The sequence below is a fragment of the Hirundo rustica genome, chromosome 19 (assembly GCF_015227805.2).
Source record: "Hirundo rustica isolate bHirRus1 chromosome 19, bHirRus1.pri.v3, whole genome shotgun sequence".
NCBI classification, from domain to species: domain Eukaryota; kingdom Metazoa; phylum Chordata; class Aves; order Passeriformes; family Hirundinidae; genus Hirundo; species Hirundo rustica.
The window spans coordinates 1,357,749-1,374,039 of record NC_053468.1 but is presented as its reverse complement, the minus strand read 5'-3'; the positions used below and the strand labels follow the sequence as shown (position 1 = coordinate 1,374,039).

The 16,291-nt window shown below is 49.6% G+C and overlaps 1 protein-coding gene across 8 annotated transcripts in view; it reads right to left on the bottom strand.

The window, feature by feature from the left end:
* The window catches only part of ACACA (acetyl-CoA carboxylase alpha), a 100,186-nt gene that overhangs the window by 40,017 nt on the left and 43,878 nt on the right, over positions 1-16,291 (bottom strand). For 6 of the 8 annotated variants that reach the window (XM_040082390.2, XM_058423010.1, XM_040082394.2 and 3 more), the window contains 11 exons: positions 15,818-15,961; positions 15,240-15,336; positions 13,898-14,005; positions 11,496-11,552; positions 11,131-11,175; positions 8,399-8,440; positions 7,827-8,042; positions 7,200-7,355; positions 5,362-5,565; positions 2,544-2,699; positions 1,854-2,000 (listed from right to left, as the gene is read on the bottom strand). In XM_040082390.2, the coding sequence (XP_039938324.1) occupies positions 1,854-2,000; positions 2,544-2,699; positions 5,362-5,565; positions 7,200-7,355; positions 7,827-8,042; positions 8,399-8,440; positions 11,131-11,175; positions 11,496-11,552; positions 13,898-14,005; positions 15,240-15,336; positions 15,818-15,961 (1,372 nt within the window). The remainder of the gene's footprint in view (positions 1-1,853; positions 2,001-2,543; positions 2,700-5,361; positions 5,566-7,199; positions 7,356-7,826; positions 8,043-8,398; positions 8,441-11,130; positions 11,176-11,495; positions 11,553-13,897; positions 14,006-15,239; positions 15,337-15,817; positions 15,962-16,291) is intronic. The other 2 variants (XM_058423008.1, XM_058423009.1) reach the window with 1 other exon arrangement.

The following is a 16,291-nucleotide window of genomic DNA, read 5'->3' as shown; positions in this document are numbered from 1 at the left end:
CCAAGCCCTGCCTCAGGGACACCGATCCCCCGGTGCCTGGGCTCCCACTGGAAGTGTGGGGATGGCTCTGAGCCTCTGATCCAGACTGGAGAACAGGAACATAAATGTACCCCAAAACAACAACATTTACCATAGATATCTCCTCTTTACTAAAAAAACACCACGGGCAATATCTCCAACTTTGAATTCAGAAAATCAGCACCTTTCACTGGCAAGAAAGGAAAATAATGATAAAAATCTCACCTTTACCTGAGAAGTTCCTATTTCACCTGTCAGTCAGCTCACTGGAATCATCTCTGGGGCACAGACTCCACGGTGGAGCTGGAGGGACCTCAAAGCCCAGCCAGTGCCACCCCTGCCCTGGGCAGGGACACCTCCCACTGCCCCAGGGTGCTCCAAGCACATCCAGCCTGGCCTTGGGCACTGCCAGGGGTGGGGAGCTCACAACCTCTACAACCCCTCTGGGCAAGAAGACATCTGACAGATCACATCAGATCAGATTAATTTAAACACCGACACTCCACGCACCACGGCAGCCATGTAATTTCTTTACAGACTGAGCACAACGACGTCTACCAGGGGTTAAAAAAAAAAAAAAAATCTCCTAATTTTTTTTTTTTTTTTTTTTTTTTTTGTTTTTGTTTGGTGGTGGTCTTTGGGTACAGAATCTCTTATAATAAGACTATTTGTATTCATACTGGCGGAGTAAACACTACATGTTCATGCCCAGGCAGCTCTGTGCTTGTAATTTCAGCAAGAACAGAGCGACGTCCCTGAGGGACTTTGCTGTTTCCCCAGCCACCATCCACTCGAAAGGCTGAATGAGAGCGGGGAAAGAGAGAAAGATGATGGCACAAGGCTCCCCAGCAGCCTCAGCGTGCACTGGGAATGCAGGGAATAGCTCATTCCAGCTTTAATTAGACCAGTTCAAACATTTCTCCTCAAGTCCGGCGGAAGACAAGGCCGCAGCGACCCCACCGTCACCATCGGGGGCGGTTTGCAAAAATCCTATTCCAAACCTGCCCCTGACAAGATCCGTGCAGGAAAACCCCTCTGTCCTTGCATCACTACCCCGATGGCTTTGAACAGAGCCTCTGCAAACCTTAAGCTGTGTGTTTAGGAAAACACGGTTCAACGACACCAAGAAAAAAATAAATGACACCGTCGCTTAGAACCGTTCAAATTTAAATTGCTTTGGAACATTCACCACCACACCTTCTAGTGGGTTCTCTTCACCCTGCAGTCATTCCAAAGCTGCAATTTTTGCCTTCCTAACGGGAAGACACCCCAGGCAAAACCCCACGCACAAATCCTCCTCCTGCTCGACTCTGCCATCCCCAGCATCAGCTCGTTGTAACTCTTGAGTAAATCCTGCTCCAGTGGGGAAGGTCCCACACACCTTGATACAAACTGTGCAGGGAGGATGGAAATGGAAGCATAAAACAGATTCTTCCATGGTTTGGGTTGTTTTGGTTTTGTTTTTAGCAAATGAAAATATTTCCATTTAGCCTTGTAAAACACATCTTGCTCAAATACAAACCCCAGTTACCAGGAACAGCTGAATGAGCACTTTTTAATTACGAAGGAAGCCCAGCACAGGCACAGGTTTGAAATGGAATCATCACTTACTATGGAAGTTAAAACACCCATTGTAGGGAGGGTATTAATTTTTAATGAAACAAAAAAAAAAAAAAAATCTCATTTTCAAGAGTGAGATTCCATCTGTGAAAGGCTGAAAGAATAGATTTTGTGCCCGGCTGGTAAATTTTCATTAAAATTGTCAAACCCAGCCCAAAGCACAGGGTCTTGTGGGGCAGGGAGGGAGAAGCAGCACGGGAGGAAGGGACACTTGCCTCGTTTCCCCCTGGCAGCCTGTTCATGTGCACCAGCTGGCCCTGGTCATCCAGCACCAGCTCCGTGTAGGTCAGGATGTCCGAGGGCAGCGGCGCCGGCGGCAGGAACGCGTGCTCGTTCATGGAATTCCACAGCTTGATCAGAGACTGCGGGTGGGAAGGGAGACTCTCGTCAGGAACGTCACCTTCTGACGTGTTCTTATATTTACATTCAATATTATATATTTATGTTCAAGCCACCCCAGCGTGGTGTTCCCACATTTGGGAATCTGGGATTATTCCCAACTCGGTGCTCCCAACAGTCCCTCCCGCCAGTGTGACTGACAGCATTCCAGGGGGATCTCACCCGCTTTGGGATTTGAATCGTGAAAGAGTTTCCCCCCAAAGTGAAATTTGGATGGGGTGGTTCAGGATAGGACCCAGCAAACCAGAAACACCATCTAGGAAGGGCAGGTGACAAGGTGAGAAAACAAAGAAACAAGAAAGGGGAGACTGGTTTATGCTTCAGCTTCTGCTGTTTGACTCATTAATGGAACTCCAGCAGCAGTTTATCCTGATTTGATGCAAAGCAGATCCAATCCACAGCTGATAATTCCTGGGGACCACTGGCAGCCCCTCCAGGCCCCTGGATCCCCTGACAATCACGATGGCACAGAGAAGAGCAACAAGAAGAGCCCAAAGGATGCTCACCTGCCTGAACATCTCGGGAATGTCATAGACATACGACGTCCCTAAAGTCTGCGCCTGGAACCTCTTGGACTGCAGCAGGTCTTTGGTCACGTAGGGGGTGTTGATCAGCATCCCGTGGAGCGGCCCCTGCTTGTCTCCGTACGCCTGGAACATGATCTGCAGGACGAACCACGGCCCAGCCCTGCTCAATCCACGGGTTCTGTACACCCAGAGCTCCTCCCAAAAACCCCCAGCCCCGCTGCCCCTGCCCCCTGCAAGGCTCCACCGCGCATCGCTGCCCTCGGGCGCCCGCGCCACGCGATCCCGGCGGAGCACAGGGCGCCCAGAGCCACGGCCCCGGCACAAAGCCGGGCCCGAGAGGGGCTCCCGGGGCCCAGCAGCAGCCCCCCGGCGCCGCGGCTGCGCCGACGCGCGGGGAGCAGCCGGGAGAACTCCGGTATTTATGGAGCGGCGCCCGCGAGCCGGGTCAGGACTCGCGTATGTCACCGGGCTTGAAGTTTGGATATTGTAAGTTTAAAGGATTTTCCCAGAGTAGCAACGTGAATTATCAACTGCCGTGCTTCACGGCACTATATAATTCCGGGCAGGCAGGATTTGGAAGGGAAGCTTTTCAGTGGAGAAGCAGGAGGAGATAAAAATGGGATAAAAACGGCATAAAAACGGGATAAAAACGCTGCCTAACAGGGACACACCTGGCAGGAGGGACACGACTGGCATGTGTTTAACAGAATTTATCTAATTGACAATGAATTTATCTAATTGAAGATGAATTTATCCAATTGAAGAGGAATTTATCTAATTGAAGATTTACACCAAATTCAGGAAAGCCTGTTTTTGTTCTTAGATAAAACCTGCAGTTTATGCTCTCTTCAGGCTGCACAAACATTAATTTGGGAGGCAGCTTCTTTAATGGAAGAAGCATTTGTTCAGGGTAATGAGTGTTTGTGGCAATGCCTGTCTTGGGACCTGTCAGGATCTGCGCTTGGAAATTCTCATTCAGTCTCTGGGAAGCTCTGTAGGGAACTGGAGCAGTCTGTGCTGAGCATCACCACTCACCACTACTGAGAAACAAAAGATCAGGGTCATTCTTTCACCATGAAGCCTTCTTCCTATTCTTCAGAAGTCAGGAAAGTACCCAGCACATCATAATATTTCAAATTTTTAAAAAGATTTCTCTATGTTTAAAAGAGCCCTCTGAAAACGCAGGAGAAAATCCACAGATCTGAACCTGCCCTATAAACCTCCATCATGAGGGGGAAGTTTCCTAAAAATATCAGTGTATTTTTTTTTTTTTTTACTAGAACCTGGTTTAATATTCTGGAAAACAAATCAAATTTAATACTGGAAAAGTTGCTAAGCTTGAGCCAATTCCCCAAGCTTTAAATAACGAGTTCAGAGTTCACTTGTGACCTTCACAAGTGACTGACCCAACTCAAGGGTTAAGCTGAGCTGCTGGAGATTATTAAAATGTTCTTTTCTCTCCTCATCTCCCCTCAAAGGCAGGAACGAGGTAAAACACACTGACACTATCTGTTCTGGGATCTCAGAGCTGGATGGACTCCACGGACAGCAGCTCGCTGGAAAAATTAAATGGAAAACGGGGGAGAAAGGTGACTCAGCACTTTGTGATCTACATTCACAGTGCCCAAGTGATTTATTCTGCTGCTTCCCCTGCCTGGCAGAGAGATGATTACAGAGGGAGATGTAAACATTTCTCTATTTAAATATTTTCCATGCATCCCATGCTCCACGGATTTTAGCACATGTAGGTATTTCAGTTAACCACACTGTCCCTGCAGCACGAAAAACAGAAATACCACAACAGCCACAACCATTTCAAAAGAGCCCATTACGCTCTGTAAAAATGATACAAAAGCACGTTCCATAGTTTTACAACATCCTACCCAGGTCATTCCTTGTATCTTTAGAATTTAAAGGACACGTTCACAGATTTCCTTCTATCCTCTCAGGAATTAATTATATTATTATAATTATATAATAATACTTCTTATTACAACCTACAGCATGAGCACCAGCAGTGATTCCTTTTCTAGCGCTTTTTTTAGCACTCTGAGGAAAACTCAGTGTCCAAAGATGTAGGGAGTGAGTTAAAAACTTCTGAGAAGCTAAGATAAAATAAAATCCACCCCGACATGAGGTAGAAATGCAAGCCTAGTTTTAAATAAATACAGGATTTTTAAGTGCCTTAAAAATAAGAGCCTGTGTTAGTAAGAAAGAGATCTAACACCTACTTTATAGTTCAGTAAAGTTGCCTTTTGCAAAGTTAAATTCTAGTTCTAATAAAAATAATGTAACCTCGCTAGAAATTCCTAGATAGAACAGATAGAGGTGTTTATGCAGAATTTGTGTAAGAATTTACAAATATTAATACACATCAATTTTAGCTTGGGATTAGCTAAAATCAATTTTAGGTCCAACACTTTCGTGGAGAGTTCTCGTTTAAGCCTGATTGGCCAAAAACAGAATAAAATGCACGAAGAATGTCAGGACACTAGGATGTTAGAACGTTGTTTGGGGAACACGGGATACGGGTGCTGTTGTAAATTGCCTTTACTGGTAAGATGCTCCTTGGGACTTAGAGATTTGACATCAGAAGCTTTCCGCATTCTGCTACGGACCCCAATAACTTTGCCCTCACGGGGCTGATTTAACGATGCAATAAAGCACTTTGCTTTCACAGCCACCCAGCTTCTGGTCCTGAGCGAAGGCCCCGAACCTCCGGGCGGGACAGGAGCTCCAGCAGGGATAACGCGCCCCCTTCCCAAGGCTCGCCCCGCGGCCGCGCGCAGGGACGCACCTGCCCCGTCCGGGAGTCCGTCACCTCCTTGTAGAGGCTGATGTCCAGGTAGTAGCCCGACTCGTTGGTGAGGAAGAGGCGGATGGGGATGGCCTTCCCCGTGGGCGTCAGGCGGATGTTGATCTTCAGCTCGGCCTGGAGGACGCGCAGCTTCCAGAGGCGGCTGCCGTAGCGCATCACCATGGAGCGCACCGACTCCTCGATCTGCGGCGGGGAAAGGATTCCTCAGCGGGCACAGGGACACCCGGGCAGGGGGCACTGCCCGTGCCAGCGGTGCAGCGAGACGGGCTTTAAGGTCCCTGCCAACCCAGACCGTCCCGGGACTCGTCCTGGATCCATCACTGCTCCAAGGTGATGGAAGCACCGCACGTCGGCTCGTGCCCAGTGCAGTTACAGCACCTTGGCGACCCGTCCCTCCTCATCCTAAGCCTTGAGACAGGCAGGGACTCCAGCTGGGGAATACCGATGGAGCGGGACGGTGCTGGATTCACATCCCTGTTTCCTCATGGCACACGGAGCCACAGAATCCTTAAGCTGGAAAAGATCTTGGTGATCTTCAAGCCCAACCACCACACCCCACCCCAGCACTGGGACCCCCTGCCTCCCCTCCACAGGCATCACTACACCTGGGATCCACAGAATCCAGGGAAACCAAACCCTTGGCAAGCAGCTCTGTAGCCCTTGTATGCACAATAATCACATTTCACTGCCTGCACGGAGCTTTAAATCAACAAAGCAATTACCACTTGGAGCTGGGCCTTCTGCTCTTCTATTAAACTTTATAAAATACCACTGCGGGCAAAGCGCATATTAAAAGAAGGCAATTTACGGGCTGGGTTAAACATTTTTCCCAAAAAAAGTCTCCTTTGCACAGCAGCTCAAGGAAAAGTCATGGTTTGTATCTGAGGGCAGCCCAACTTCCAGGGACGAATATTCCAGCTGCTTCTGAACTTCCTGGGAACCAACGGCTCTGGACGCGCCGGGAAAGGTTCATTCAAAAGGGATTTAAGCCACCAATTTTTAATCATGATTTAAAAGTCAGCAAGCAGGAGAGAGTTATTTTGATACCCAATTCATCTTTTTAAACTTTCAGCTGTTCTCCTCAGGAAAGGTCAGCTCTCATCTTTGGGCACCCATGAACTGAATGCTGATTTCCAGCTAAATTCAGCCTGGACTCGGGACTTGCTTTGTGGTGATTCTGCTAACCACAAACATCCTTTGTGCCTGAACACTTTCATTTGTGCATCAACAAATCTTAATGTTCATTTATTTATAACGTTCATCTCTGCGGTTTTGTATCAGAGACTGAAAATGAGGCACTTTGGCAGCCGAATTTACAGATCCTCTTTAAGCTCCCAATTTATCTCATGTTTTATTTGGATGGAATCTGAACTTCCGTAACAAACAGAAGAGCGTTTACACCTGCTTCCTTATTAAAACTGTTTACCTCAAATACACAGTGAAAAAACAGGTTTGGTTTCAAACACAAAGCAGATTTCTAACAGTTGTCGCTCAGTTTACACAGAGGAGCTGAGCTGCACAACAAAACGGCTTCAGACTGCCAGAGGGCAGGGTTGGACAAGATAGTGGGAAAAAATTCCTGACTCTGAGGATGAGGAGACCCTGGCAAAGGCTGTCCCTTCCCTGGAGGTGTCCAAGGCCAGGCTGGATGAGGCTTGGAGCAACCTGGGCTAGCGGAAGGTGTCGGGGTTGGAAAAAGATGGAATTCCACCCCAAACCCTCCACAATTCCGTGATCCTGAGAACAAAAGACCATTTAGCTGTGACAAGCGAAGCCCTGGAAAGACAACCAGCCCCGAGCTGGGCAGGAGCCCCCACCTTGGACGGGTCCATGATGACGGTGGGCACGAAGTTGAGGAAGATGTGGTTGCAGTCCGTGCGCACGTTGGTGTTGTTGAAGGCCACCTCCAGCTCGTCCATGGCCTCCAGCAGCAAACGCTCGCCCTCGTTCTGCAGGTACTCAAAGGAGGCTTCCTGCCAGAGATGGCAAACAAAGCATTGACCTTGGACTCGCCAGTCACCGCCCCGGAACGCGAGGTTTGGGAAACTGCCGGGGGGGTACAATGGAGAGCAGACCCCATGGGCGCTGCTGGACGTGCAGCCCCGGAGCAGATCCACCCCCAGCACAGGGCCAGCGCTCCCAGCGCCTGGATCCCACACCTTGTGCCCTCCTTCAGCTCACAGTGAATCTGAAACCAGACAGGGCAAGCCACTGCTGCCCCAAGAACTAAGGATCTATGACTCTTCTCTTGAAGGGTCCCTGAAAGGCCTCCCTGGTGCACAGGAATATCAGCACTCCAAAGGGATGGTTCTGCAGAGCAGCACCAGCAAGGAGAGGGCACAACCCCCAGCCCTCCACCCAGGGAACGGTCACTTTGGGACCCTGCAGGTCCCCAGGACGACCCCTGGGGTTTCACTCACCGCCCTGGAGAGGGACAAACTCACCTTGGTCACCAGGTCCGAGTGCCTTATGATGGCCCTGACGAAGAACCTGTAGTCTGTCACCTCTGTGCCCACCTCCACCTTGGCTGCCCCCAGGTAGAGGTGCATCTTGTGGTTGGCACAGGGGATGGCCGTGAGGTCGAAGTTCCTCATGCGGTTCAGCTCCAGCTGGAAGGCCAGGGCCGGCTCCAGGTGCCGGTAAATCCTGTCCTCCTCGAACTGCAGGGGCACGGCAAAGCGGGGGAAAGGGTGCATTGAAAAGGTGAAACACTGAGGGCAAGAACTCCACAACACCCCTTAGGAAATTCCACATTTAAATCAAACTCCTAAAAATTGGAACAAACCCAACGCAGACTTCTCCATCTGGCACTGGGAGCTGTGAAATTGTTGAAGCGCTGAGAGCACAGCACAAACTGCAGGACAGCAAGTTCTCAAGCTCACCCCCCTCAAAAAAACCTCTTTTCCAAAGAAAACAGAAGGTTGAAGGTTTTGTCCTGATCCTGAGTAGTGAATCACTGCACAGAAGAAGGGTAAAGCCAACACTGGGAGAAAAGTATTAAGAATATCCAACTCACCTTATCCCGGGCACGGAACGTGAAGAACTTTGGGAATTCCCTCTGTTTGGAAATAAAAAGAACAGCGTTAGTCCCCCCAAAGCAAGCACTGACGTCCCCAGAGCGCTCTCAGGCCACTCCTGGGGCAGCACCACAGCACAGGAGGGGACACAAGTTGTTCCCAGCAACTTTTTCAACATCACCAAGGTGGTGGGAAATCAAGTCACCCTCAAGACAGCAGAGGTAGCTTAAACCTGCCCTCACTACTGCCCTCAAAAAAGGCTACTTGATTGGCTTTAGGTTATTATGGCCAGTTAGTAACAGATAACAACACAGAAGCGTCCAGACAGCAGTGGGAAACTTTTCCTAGCTCTGTTCTGATTAAGATTCCCGTGGAAATGTCTGGAGTGATATGAACACCCGGCCATGGGATGCAGATGTACACAGAACAATGATCTTATCCTACAGCTCCCTCCATACCATTACTGCCAGAAATACTCTCTTCCCAAGGAAAACTGGGAGTGGCAATCAAATAGCTTTATTCTCCTGTACGGAACAGCAAAAGCATTCCAAAAACTGCCCATATACCATGCAGTTTCTCTGGTTTTCTTTTACATAGACAAAACCCGGGCAGAGCCTTGGGAGTGTTTTGAAATATTGTACAAATCCTAGATGAAGAGAGAAAGCCTAGACAGCATCCTGTCCCTCCAGCTCCATCCAGGCAAATCCATCCCCTCCTCTGGAATCCCATTTCCCTGGGCAGAGCTTTGGTCAGTGCTCTGCACCACACGAGAACGCTGCAGCCTGTGCTGAAGGTGACCTGAAGGGACACACACAACTTGCCAGAACTGTCTTACTAAGCAAAAAACCAGGGAATCTGACCTGGAGTCACTGAATTTCTGGCTCACATTCCACTATCCGTGGAAGATGAACAGCCCCAGCTGGAGGGAGCGCGACAACCAGTGACACCGTGCGAGCCACCACTGAGCAGCACAGATTTTGATTTTAAAGCTCAAAGTGCTGCTCTAGTCAGTCACCTTCCTCCCCTGCTAGGTAAAACAGCCCCCAAACCTCAACCTGATGACTCTCAGTTGAGCAAAACAACTTGTGTTTGCCTGGAAACCCTTCCAAAACAAGCAGTGGCACAAGAAATGCTGCCTAAATATTCAGGCTCACCCAATCTATCCGTTGCCTGTGAGCCTCATCTGAGAAACAATCTCTTCCACGTCTCCTCTTCTCCCAGTCCCTCCTACCTGTCCTCCTCTGCACGCTGCCAGCTTCTCCCACCATCTCCATGCTCATCCCATCACGACTGGAATTGCTTCCAAGGCACCTCACTGGCGTGGTGGGCAAATATCATAATTAGATGTGCACACACACAGAAACCCTCAGTGCCCCGGTACCAAAATCCAAAAGAGTGCTCCATTTCCTAGGCAGAAGAATTATACCCCTGCTGTGTTCTAATCAACCAACCATCATCAAGACAATCAAAATAATTTGGCTAAATTAGCCAATCAAGACACCCTGCAAACCGCAGAATGCGAAAAGCTACACCAGAAATCATCAGAGTTGATTATTATACTAATAATCACGTTAAAAACCTAATGAGATGAGGAAATTGGAAGCTTGCTGGAGCAACTCTCTATTACCTCAACATGCTGGGAACTAATTATATAGACTGTAATTAAAACAAAAACAAACCCAAGCCCAGGCCCTGGCTAAGTTAATAGTTGGTCCAGTAATGAAGGGGCTGGGATAGCAGACAGTAATAAAGACTGACAGAGCAGCTCCCAGAGGTGCTCCACAAACTTTGCAGCCAGATGACACCACACTGAGGATGCAGGGACGGTTCCTCCTGCTCTGTGCCTGCTTTCTCACGTCTCACACCTCCCAACAGCACTTACTCAGCAACTCTGATTTTTCATTTCCCCCAACACCTACTCTGCTCTCTAAAAACTTCCTTTTTCAAACCTAAAGCCTGGATTTTCATGCCAAATGTCCCAAAAAAGGCTCCACAAAATCCGGTTTCCTAAGCCACTGACTGCCACCTCTGTACCTGCAGCGTGAGCATCAGTTCCCACGTGGTGACTCCCACATAGGTTCAAACACTATTTCTGCTGATTTGTAAACTAGTTTTCCCTTCATAAACCCTCCTAGCCCAGCTGTGTGGAGCACAGGGTGAATTTCTTGCACTTCAAAGGCTCCTGATAAAACTCCCAGAATCGAAAAGTAGACACCCAAGAGATAAAAATCTGATTTATGCCTTACATTGCCACCTAAACCAGGCTTCACTGATGCCCAGGCCCTGGGGGAAGAAGTAATTCTGAGCAGTAAGAGCATCAAACATTTCCCACATGACAAAAGCACTGCGCAAAATTTCACAGGTCCCTTCCATGACTGCCCCGAGTTATTTTAAAAACCAGCAAGCCGAAAGAAATCACCGAACTACATGAGAAACAGAAAGGTTTCACTGATAATTGCACTTTAGAGGAGAAGACAACACCGAAACACAGGGAAACCTTTATCAGTGTGGCTTCCTGAGCTCAGCCAGGTAACGAGGGAGGCTCAGAGCCCGGGAATGCCAGTCCGGGTTTGCAGTCAGACATCCAAACAAACGCTTCAGCACTTCGCTTTGACACCAGTGCGGGCATCAAACGGCTGCCCTGAGATGCAAATGAGAAGGCCAGAGCCCCCTGTGTGTCTCCTGGCCTCACCTCAGGAATGCCACCACGCTCCAGGCCCTTTTTACTTACATGGAATCTCTGATCCACCTCATAGTTGACCTGTTTCCTGAAGTCCTTACAAACGAAACACACACACGTAGGAAGAAAAAAAAAAAAAAAAAACAAAGCAGAAGACAGCTAGCAATTAGGATTAAAATCAAAAATTAATTAATTCAAGAATACAAGAGGCGTCAAGATTGTTTACAATTGTAAATTAATTTTCTTAAGCGAATTCACGAAAAACCATCTCAAGTTTTAGAGGACAAAAACGGTGAAGACGGAACTGAATACAGCAAATGCAGCGTTCAGTTTAGGGGGGGAAACTTGTCAGATGCCAACGTTATAATGAGCTAGAAACCAAAGAGTTCTGAGCAGCAGGAGAGACACTGAAATACCTTTTGTGCTACAAGGAAAGTCAGCCTCCGAATGCCATGTTCAATCAGGACTGATTTCTGCAAAAACAAGCATGGAAACAGGTGACTGGACTGGCAGAAAAACAGACTGAAAACGTGCTGAACTCCTCCGTGACGCAGAAAAAGCTCTGCAGATCCTTCCACCTCTGAGCCCCTGCAGCCTCCTCGGAGCCAGGATTTCCCAGGTGATGCTCCTTCAGCAGCACCAACACCCCGATCCCCTCCACCTGAGCAGGTAAATAACTAAATCACAGCAAGAGTGGATTGCAGCTGAGCCCGGCTAAGCAGGACTGCAGAGCAGTCACACCCAAACCTCGCAGGAAACGTCCTTGCTCCTCTGCCAGGATTGCTCTTCCACGGGAGCGCGGCGTGGAGGTGGTGAGGTCACGGGAGGTGATGGAAAAGGAGTTTTAAAGGAGCCAACCCAGGGCAGCACAGGCTCATACTCGCCTTTGGCACAGCAAGCTCCTGGATAAGCCAGCCCAAAGCACACGTCCAGGCTCTCAGCCTGCAGCAGGCTTTGGGGGGCTCTCACTGCGACCCCCTGGTGCTCTAAGCGCGTTAAAACAGAAGGGAGAGGGGCTTTTTGTGCGGGCAGAGAGGAACACGGCAAGAATTAGGGGGACAAGGGTTAGATGGGGTGTCAGGCAGGGCCTTAAGGGCCCTTCCAACCCAAACCACCCCGAGAGTCCAGGAATCTGCACTGCAAAGGTGATACAAGTCAGTGTCAGTTACTCTTTTCAAACAGATCACAGAATTTCCATCCTGGTTGCTTCTCCCTCAGATTCCCCCGAGCCCCCTCTCTGAGGAGCGCTGCCATCAGAATCTACCACACCACTGATCCTCTGAAGTGTTAAGATCTCGCAATTCTCCTCCTTTTCAAACTTTTCTCCTTCCTCCTCCCTCTCCCAATTCAAAAAGGAACAGCAGCTCAGCTCCAGCAGGAACAAGCCAGCCCCTCTCGGCACAGACCGTGATGTTTCACTAAGGTTAAGCCCTTCGAAAATGAGCAGCAGTGACTATAGTCACGGCAAGAGGAGGAAAATAACTTTAATAACGCCGCGATTTAAAAAGCAAAAACTGTTATTGCTTTTAAAATTCCACAAGTGGCAGACAATAACAGCAGAGCAACAGGATTCTGATTACATGGTAATAATGTGGGTCTCCCAGCAAGGCCACAGCTATTACAGAGCGATTAGCCATCAGCACCTGGAGAAACTCCATTTCCACTGACTGCCTCAATCTCCTCCACAAGTCATTTACAAGTATATGATCCTAATTTCTATTAAAAAAGCCACACACAACATGCTGGGACTAGAAGATTATTTGGACAATTTGGATCAACCTATTTGAGAGTTTAATGTGGGTTTGGAGTTTATTTTTATTTTAATATATATATATATTATTTCTTTCCTTTTATCCCCTTCCCATAAAATGCCTGGAGCATGATCAAGCAGATGAAAAGCAGAAGTAGTTTTAATTCTTAGATTTGATTGCTTTCCTTGTTTAAAGAGACAGGAAGCTGCTGAAGCCACGTGGATGCCAGTCCCATTTTGGAAGCCCTGGTTTCTGCAGGATATGTTCCCACCTCCCACACCGAGAAGCTGGAGCTCCCAAAACCGGGAATCCCAGCTCCTGGTGGGATTTTCAGCTGCACAAACTGGTGGAGTTCTCCACACCACCAGGAAAGCAGGTGCAGGCAGAGCCCAGAGTGGACACATGGAGGCTGTGTCACAGCTGACCCAGCACTCACATTTGGCACTCTGAAGTGTGATTTTTATATTATTTTAAAGACTCACAATGCCACGGTCAAGTCTTAGCAGAGGAAGCCTCTCACACAGTGAGAAAAAAGCTTAGGGAGGAGGCACAGAACACACCAAATAATTCCTCCTCCTGCCAGGAATAATGCATAAGGTGGATGCTCCAGCATGCTAACAAGGGCAATAAATGTTAATTGCAATAAGACTATGGTGATACACAAATCCAGGACATTTTAATGTCATTTTACGCCGTTCTGTTGCTCATACAGCAACTTTATCACCAGGGAAAGGGACAGAACACATTTTTCGGGGCACGTGGAGGCAGCTACTGAAGATTGACCTGATGTGTTTAAAACCTTCCAAGTCTTTCATCCCACCAAAAATTCAAGGGAGAAGCCCTGACCTGACAGATTAGACGGAGAAACAGCGACCTGGTGGCTTCAGAAAGGTGCAGCCACATCCAGTCAAAGAAATGGGCAGAGGCTTTAGATGGGATAAATCAAGGATGCAACTGCGGCATGTCAGTTTTGAAATCAAACCAAACCACCCCAAACCCGGGGAACAGACAGACTTTTGCTGTCCTGCAGGAGGCCAGAGAGGCAGGGGGGAATGCAGGGAGCTCACCTTGCTCTGGGTGAACTCCCTGAACATGGCAGCCAGGCCGTCGTCGTCGACGTCGCTGTCGGTTTTGATGGCCACGTTGAGGATGTGGATGGGCTCCTCCCGGGCACTCTGCAAGGACAAGGGAATATTGCCCATGGGTAAATAATCACCAGCTCAACACCAGCCAGTGCTCAGGACAGGCTCCCTAAATCCAGCCTTAAAGCAGAGGTGCTCTGGGGGGAATGACCTCAGCGGAGCAGCAGGGAAAACTCTCAGGGAAATCCTTGACCAAGGAGCCTCATAAATCTGCAATTTCACAGAAGTCAACGTCCACAAACATCAAACAGGAGCCTCCCTTGGAGAATCCAAGTCTGAGGATGAGACAGGGCACAGGGTCAGGGCCTCTCTTTACCAGATGCAAGGACAGTAGAGGACTTTGGCATCGAGGAAAGTAAATAAATTAATCGAAGTGTAGGGGCGAAACAATGTGAGTTTTCATATCCACAACAGCACGAAACAATGTGGAAACATCAATTCCACATCAGAGCTCCAAGCAGTTACAAATTCAGCCTTCAGGAGCCTGGGATTAACTGGGGAAAACAGTCTGAACAGGAAATTACCTTGGTGAGGTGAGGGGGATGTAGAGAGAGGGATCTGAGAACATTAAGGTTGACAGTAATATTCTGGAAAAGGCTACAGTGCTTCCACACATCAGGATCAATGGATCAGTGGAAAACAGAGCCCTGTTCTGGACACAGGCTCTGTTCCAGCAGAGCTTCCCACTCTTGTGGAGCAGCTACCTGTCTCTAAGGGAAACTGGACCTCTATCCCTACGGATTAGGGACCACCTGCTTCCCCTGCACCTGTTCTCCACACCACCGCAGAAACCGAGCGGCTCCACTCAGCTTTTCCTCCCGAAAACAGTCCCAAGAGGCAGAACAGAGGGAAGAATCAGGATTTAAGGTGACTGGGAAGGGTGTAAGACAGGAAACACGGCAAGCCAGACGTAGGACAAGGACGGCTGAGGATGCAGTTCAACATCCTGGTGCAGGATGAGAGAGAGAGGCTCTGGAGACTTAATGGTGGGTTTAAACTCTGCTGTGCTGCTGTGGATCCAGTAATTCTGCTGATGCTAAAAGCCATAAACTAAATTTACATGGAGAGCAAGGGACTGAGCCGTAGTTTTAGAACGGAGCCGGAAAGCGGCCGCCCACACCGAGTCACCTGCTGTGGAACAAGCAAGCAAATCACAGCCATAAATGCACAGAGCTCCTAACTCCTGCTTCCAGCGAGGGAGGAGCATCCAGCCTCAGCCCTGCTGCCAGCCTAAGAGCCCCTTCCAGAAAAAAAATCCCCACCCTACCTTGTCCTCATCATAGAGGGCAGCGTGGCCGGCCTCGGGGAACGTCGGGCTCTGCGGGGGAGAGTCGCAGAAGCATCCCATGACTTCATCAAAGATCCTGGAACACACCAGCGAAGGAGCAGTCACCACCACAGCACTGCCAGCCCACGGAGCACCCGGCGCTGAACCCACCAGCCCTGGCAGGAGAGGGCTCCTCAAGGATGGGGAGGCAGCTCCTCAGAGCGGAGTCTGGGCTGTCCAACGCCTGTCACAGAGCTCCTGGGCGCGGGCTGAGGGGTTTGCCAACCCCAAAAGGTTGGAAGCACAGAGAACTCCCCCCACACACACATCCACAGAGCACTGGGAGACATCAGCACGTTCCCTAATGGTCTCCGAGCAGCAGGAAGCCGGGATGCTGATCCCTCCGTCCGCTCCGCCCGCAGCCTCAGACGGCACGGGACACACGCGGGGATCCAAGGGGGAAACACGCCCAGGACCAGCCTAAACCCGACTCCAGGCCTGGCAAAGCCTTGCCCCGGCTCTGCCAGGGCCCAGGGGGCGAGGTGGCCACAGAAGCGAGCCCCAGGGCGCCCACGCACCTGACGAAGTCCTCGAAGGTGCGGAAGGAGACCATGCCGCCCATGCGCTGGCACGGCGGCGTGAAGGAGTTGTCCAGCAGCACGTCGCTGACGCTGGCCACGTGCACCATGCCGTAGTGGTTGAGGTTGGAAGAGAAGGACATTCTAAACAGCAAGGCAACGAGAGCACGGTCAGCGGGGACGGGGGGAGGCGGGGGACGGCACCGGGAGCAGTTTGGGCACGCGCTCTGAGCGCCTGGAGCGCGGCTGCGCAATCCACGTCGGATTTCTCAGCCCTCTCCGGAGGCCCTGCCTCTGGTGCCACCCTCACCCGGATGCTGTCTCAACCACAGGAGCACTCAAGGGTAATGTTCTAACCCCCTCAAAACAGGTATTTCTTGAGATGACAGGAGAATTCTGACTATGCAAAGATGAACTCATTTTTCCTCCTGTCTTTATGTTTTGCTTTACAGGTGGAACGTGATTCAAACAGCG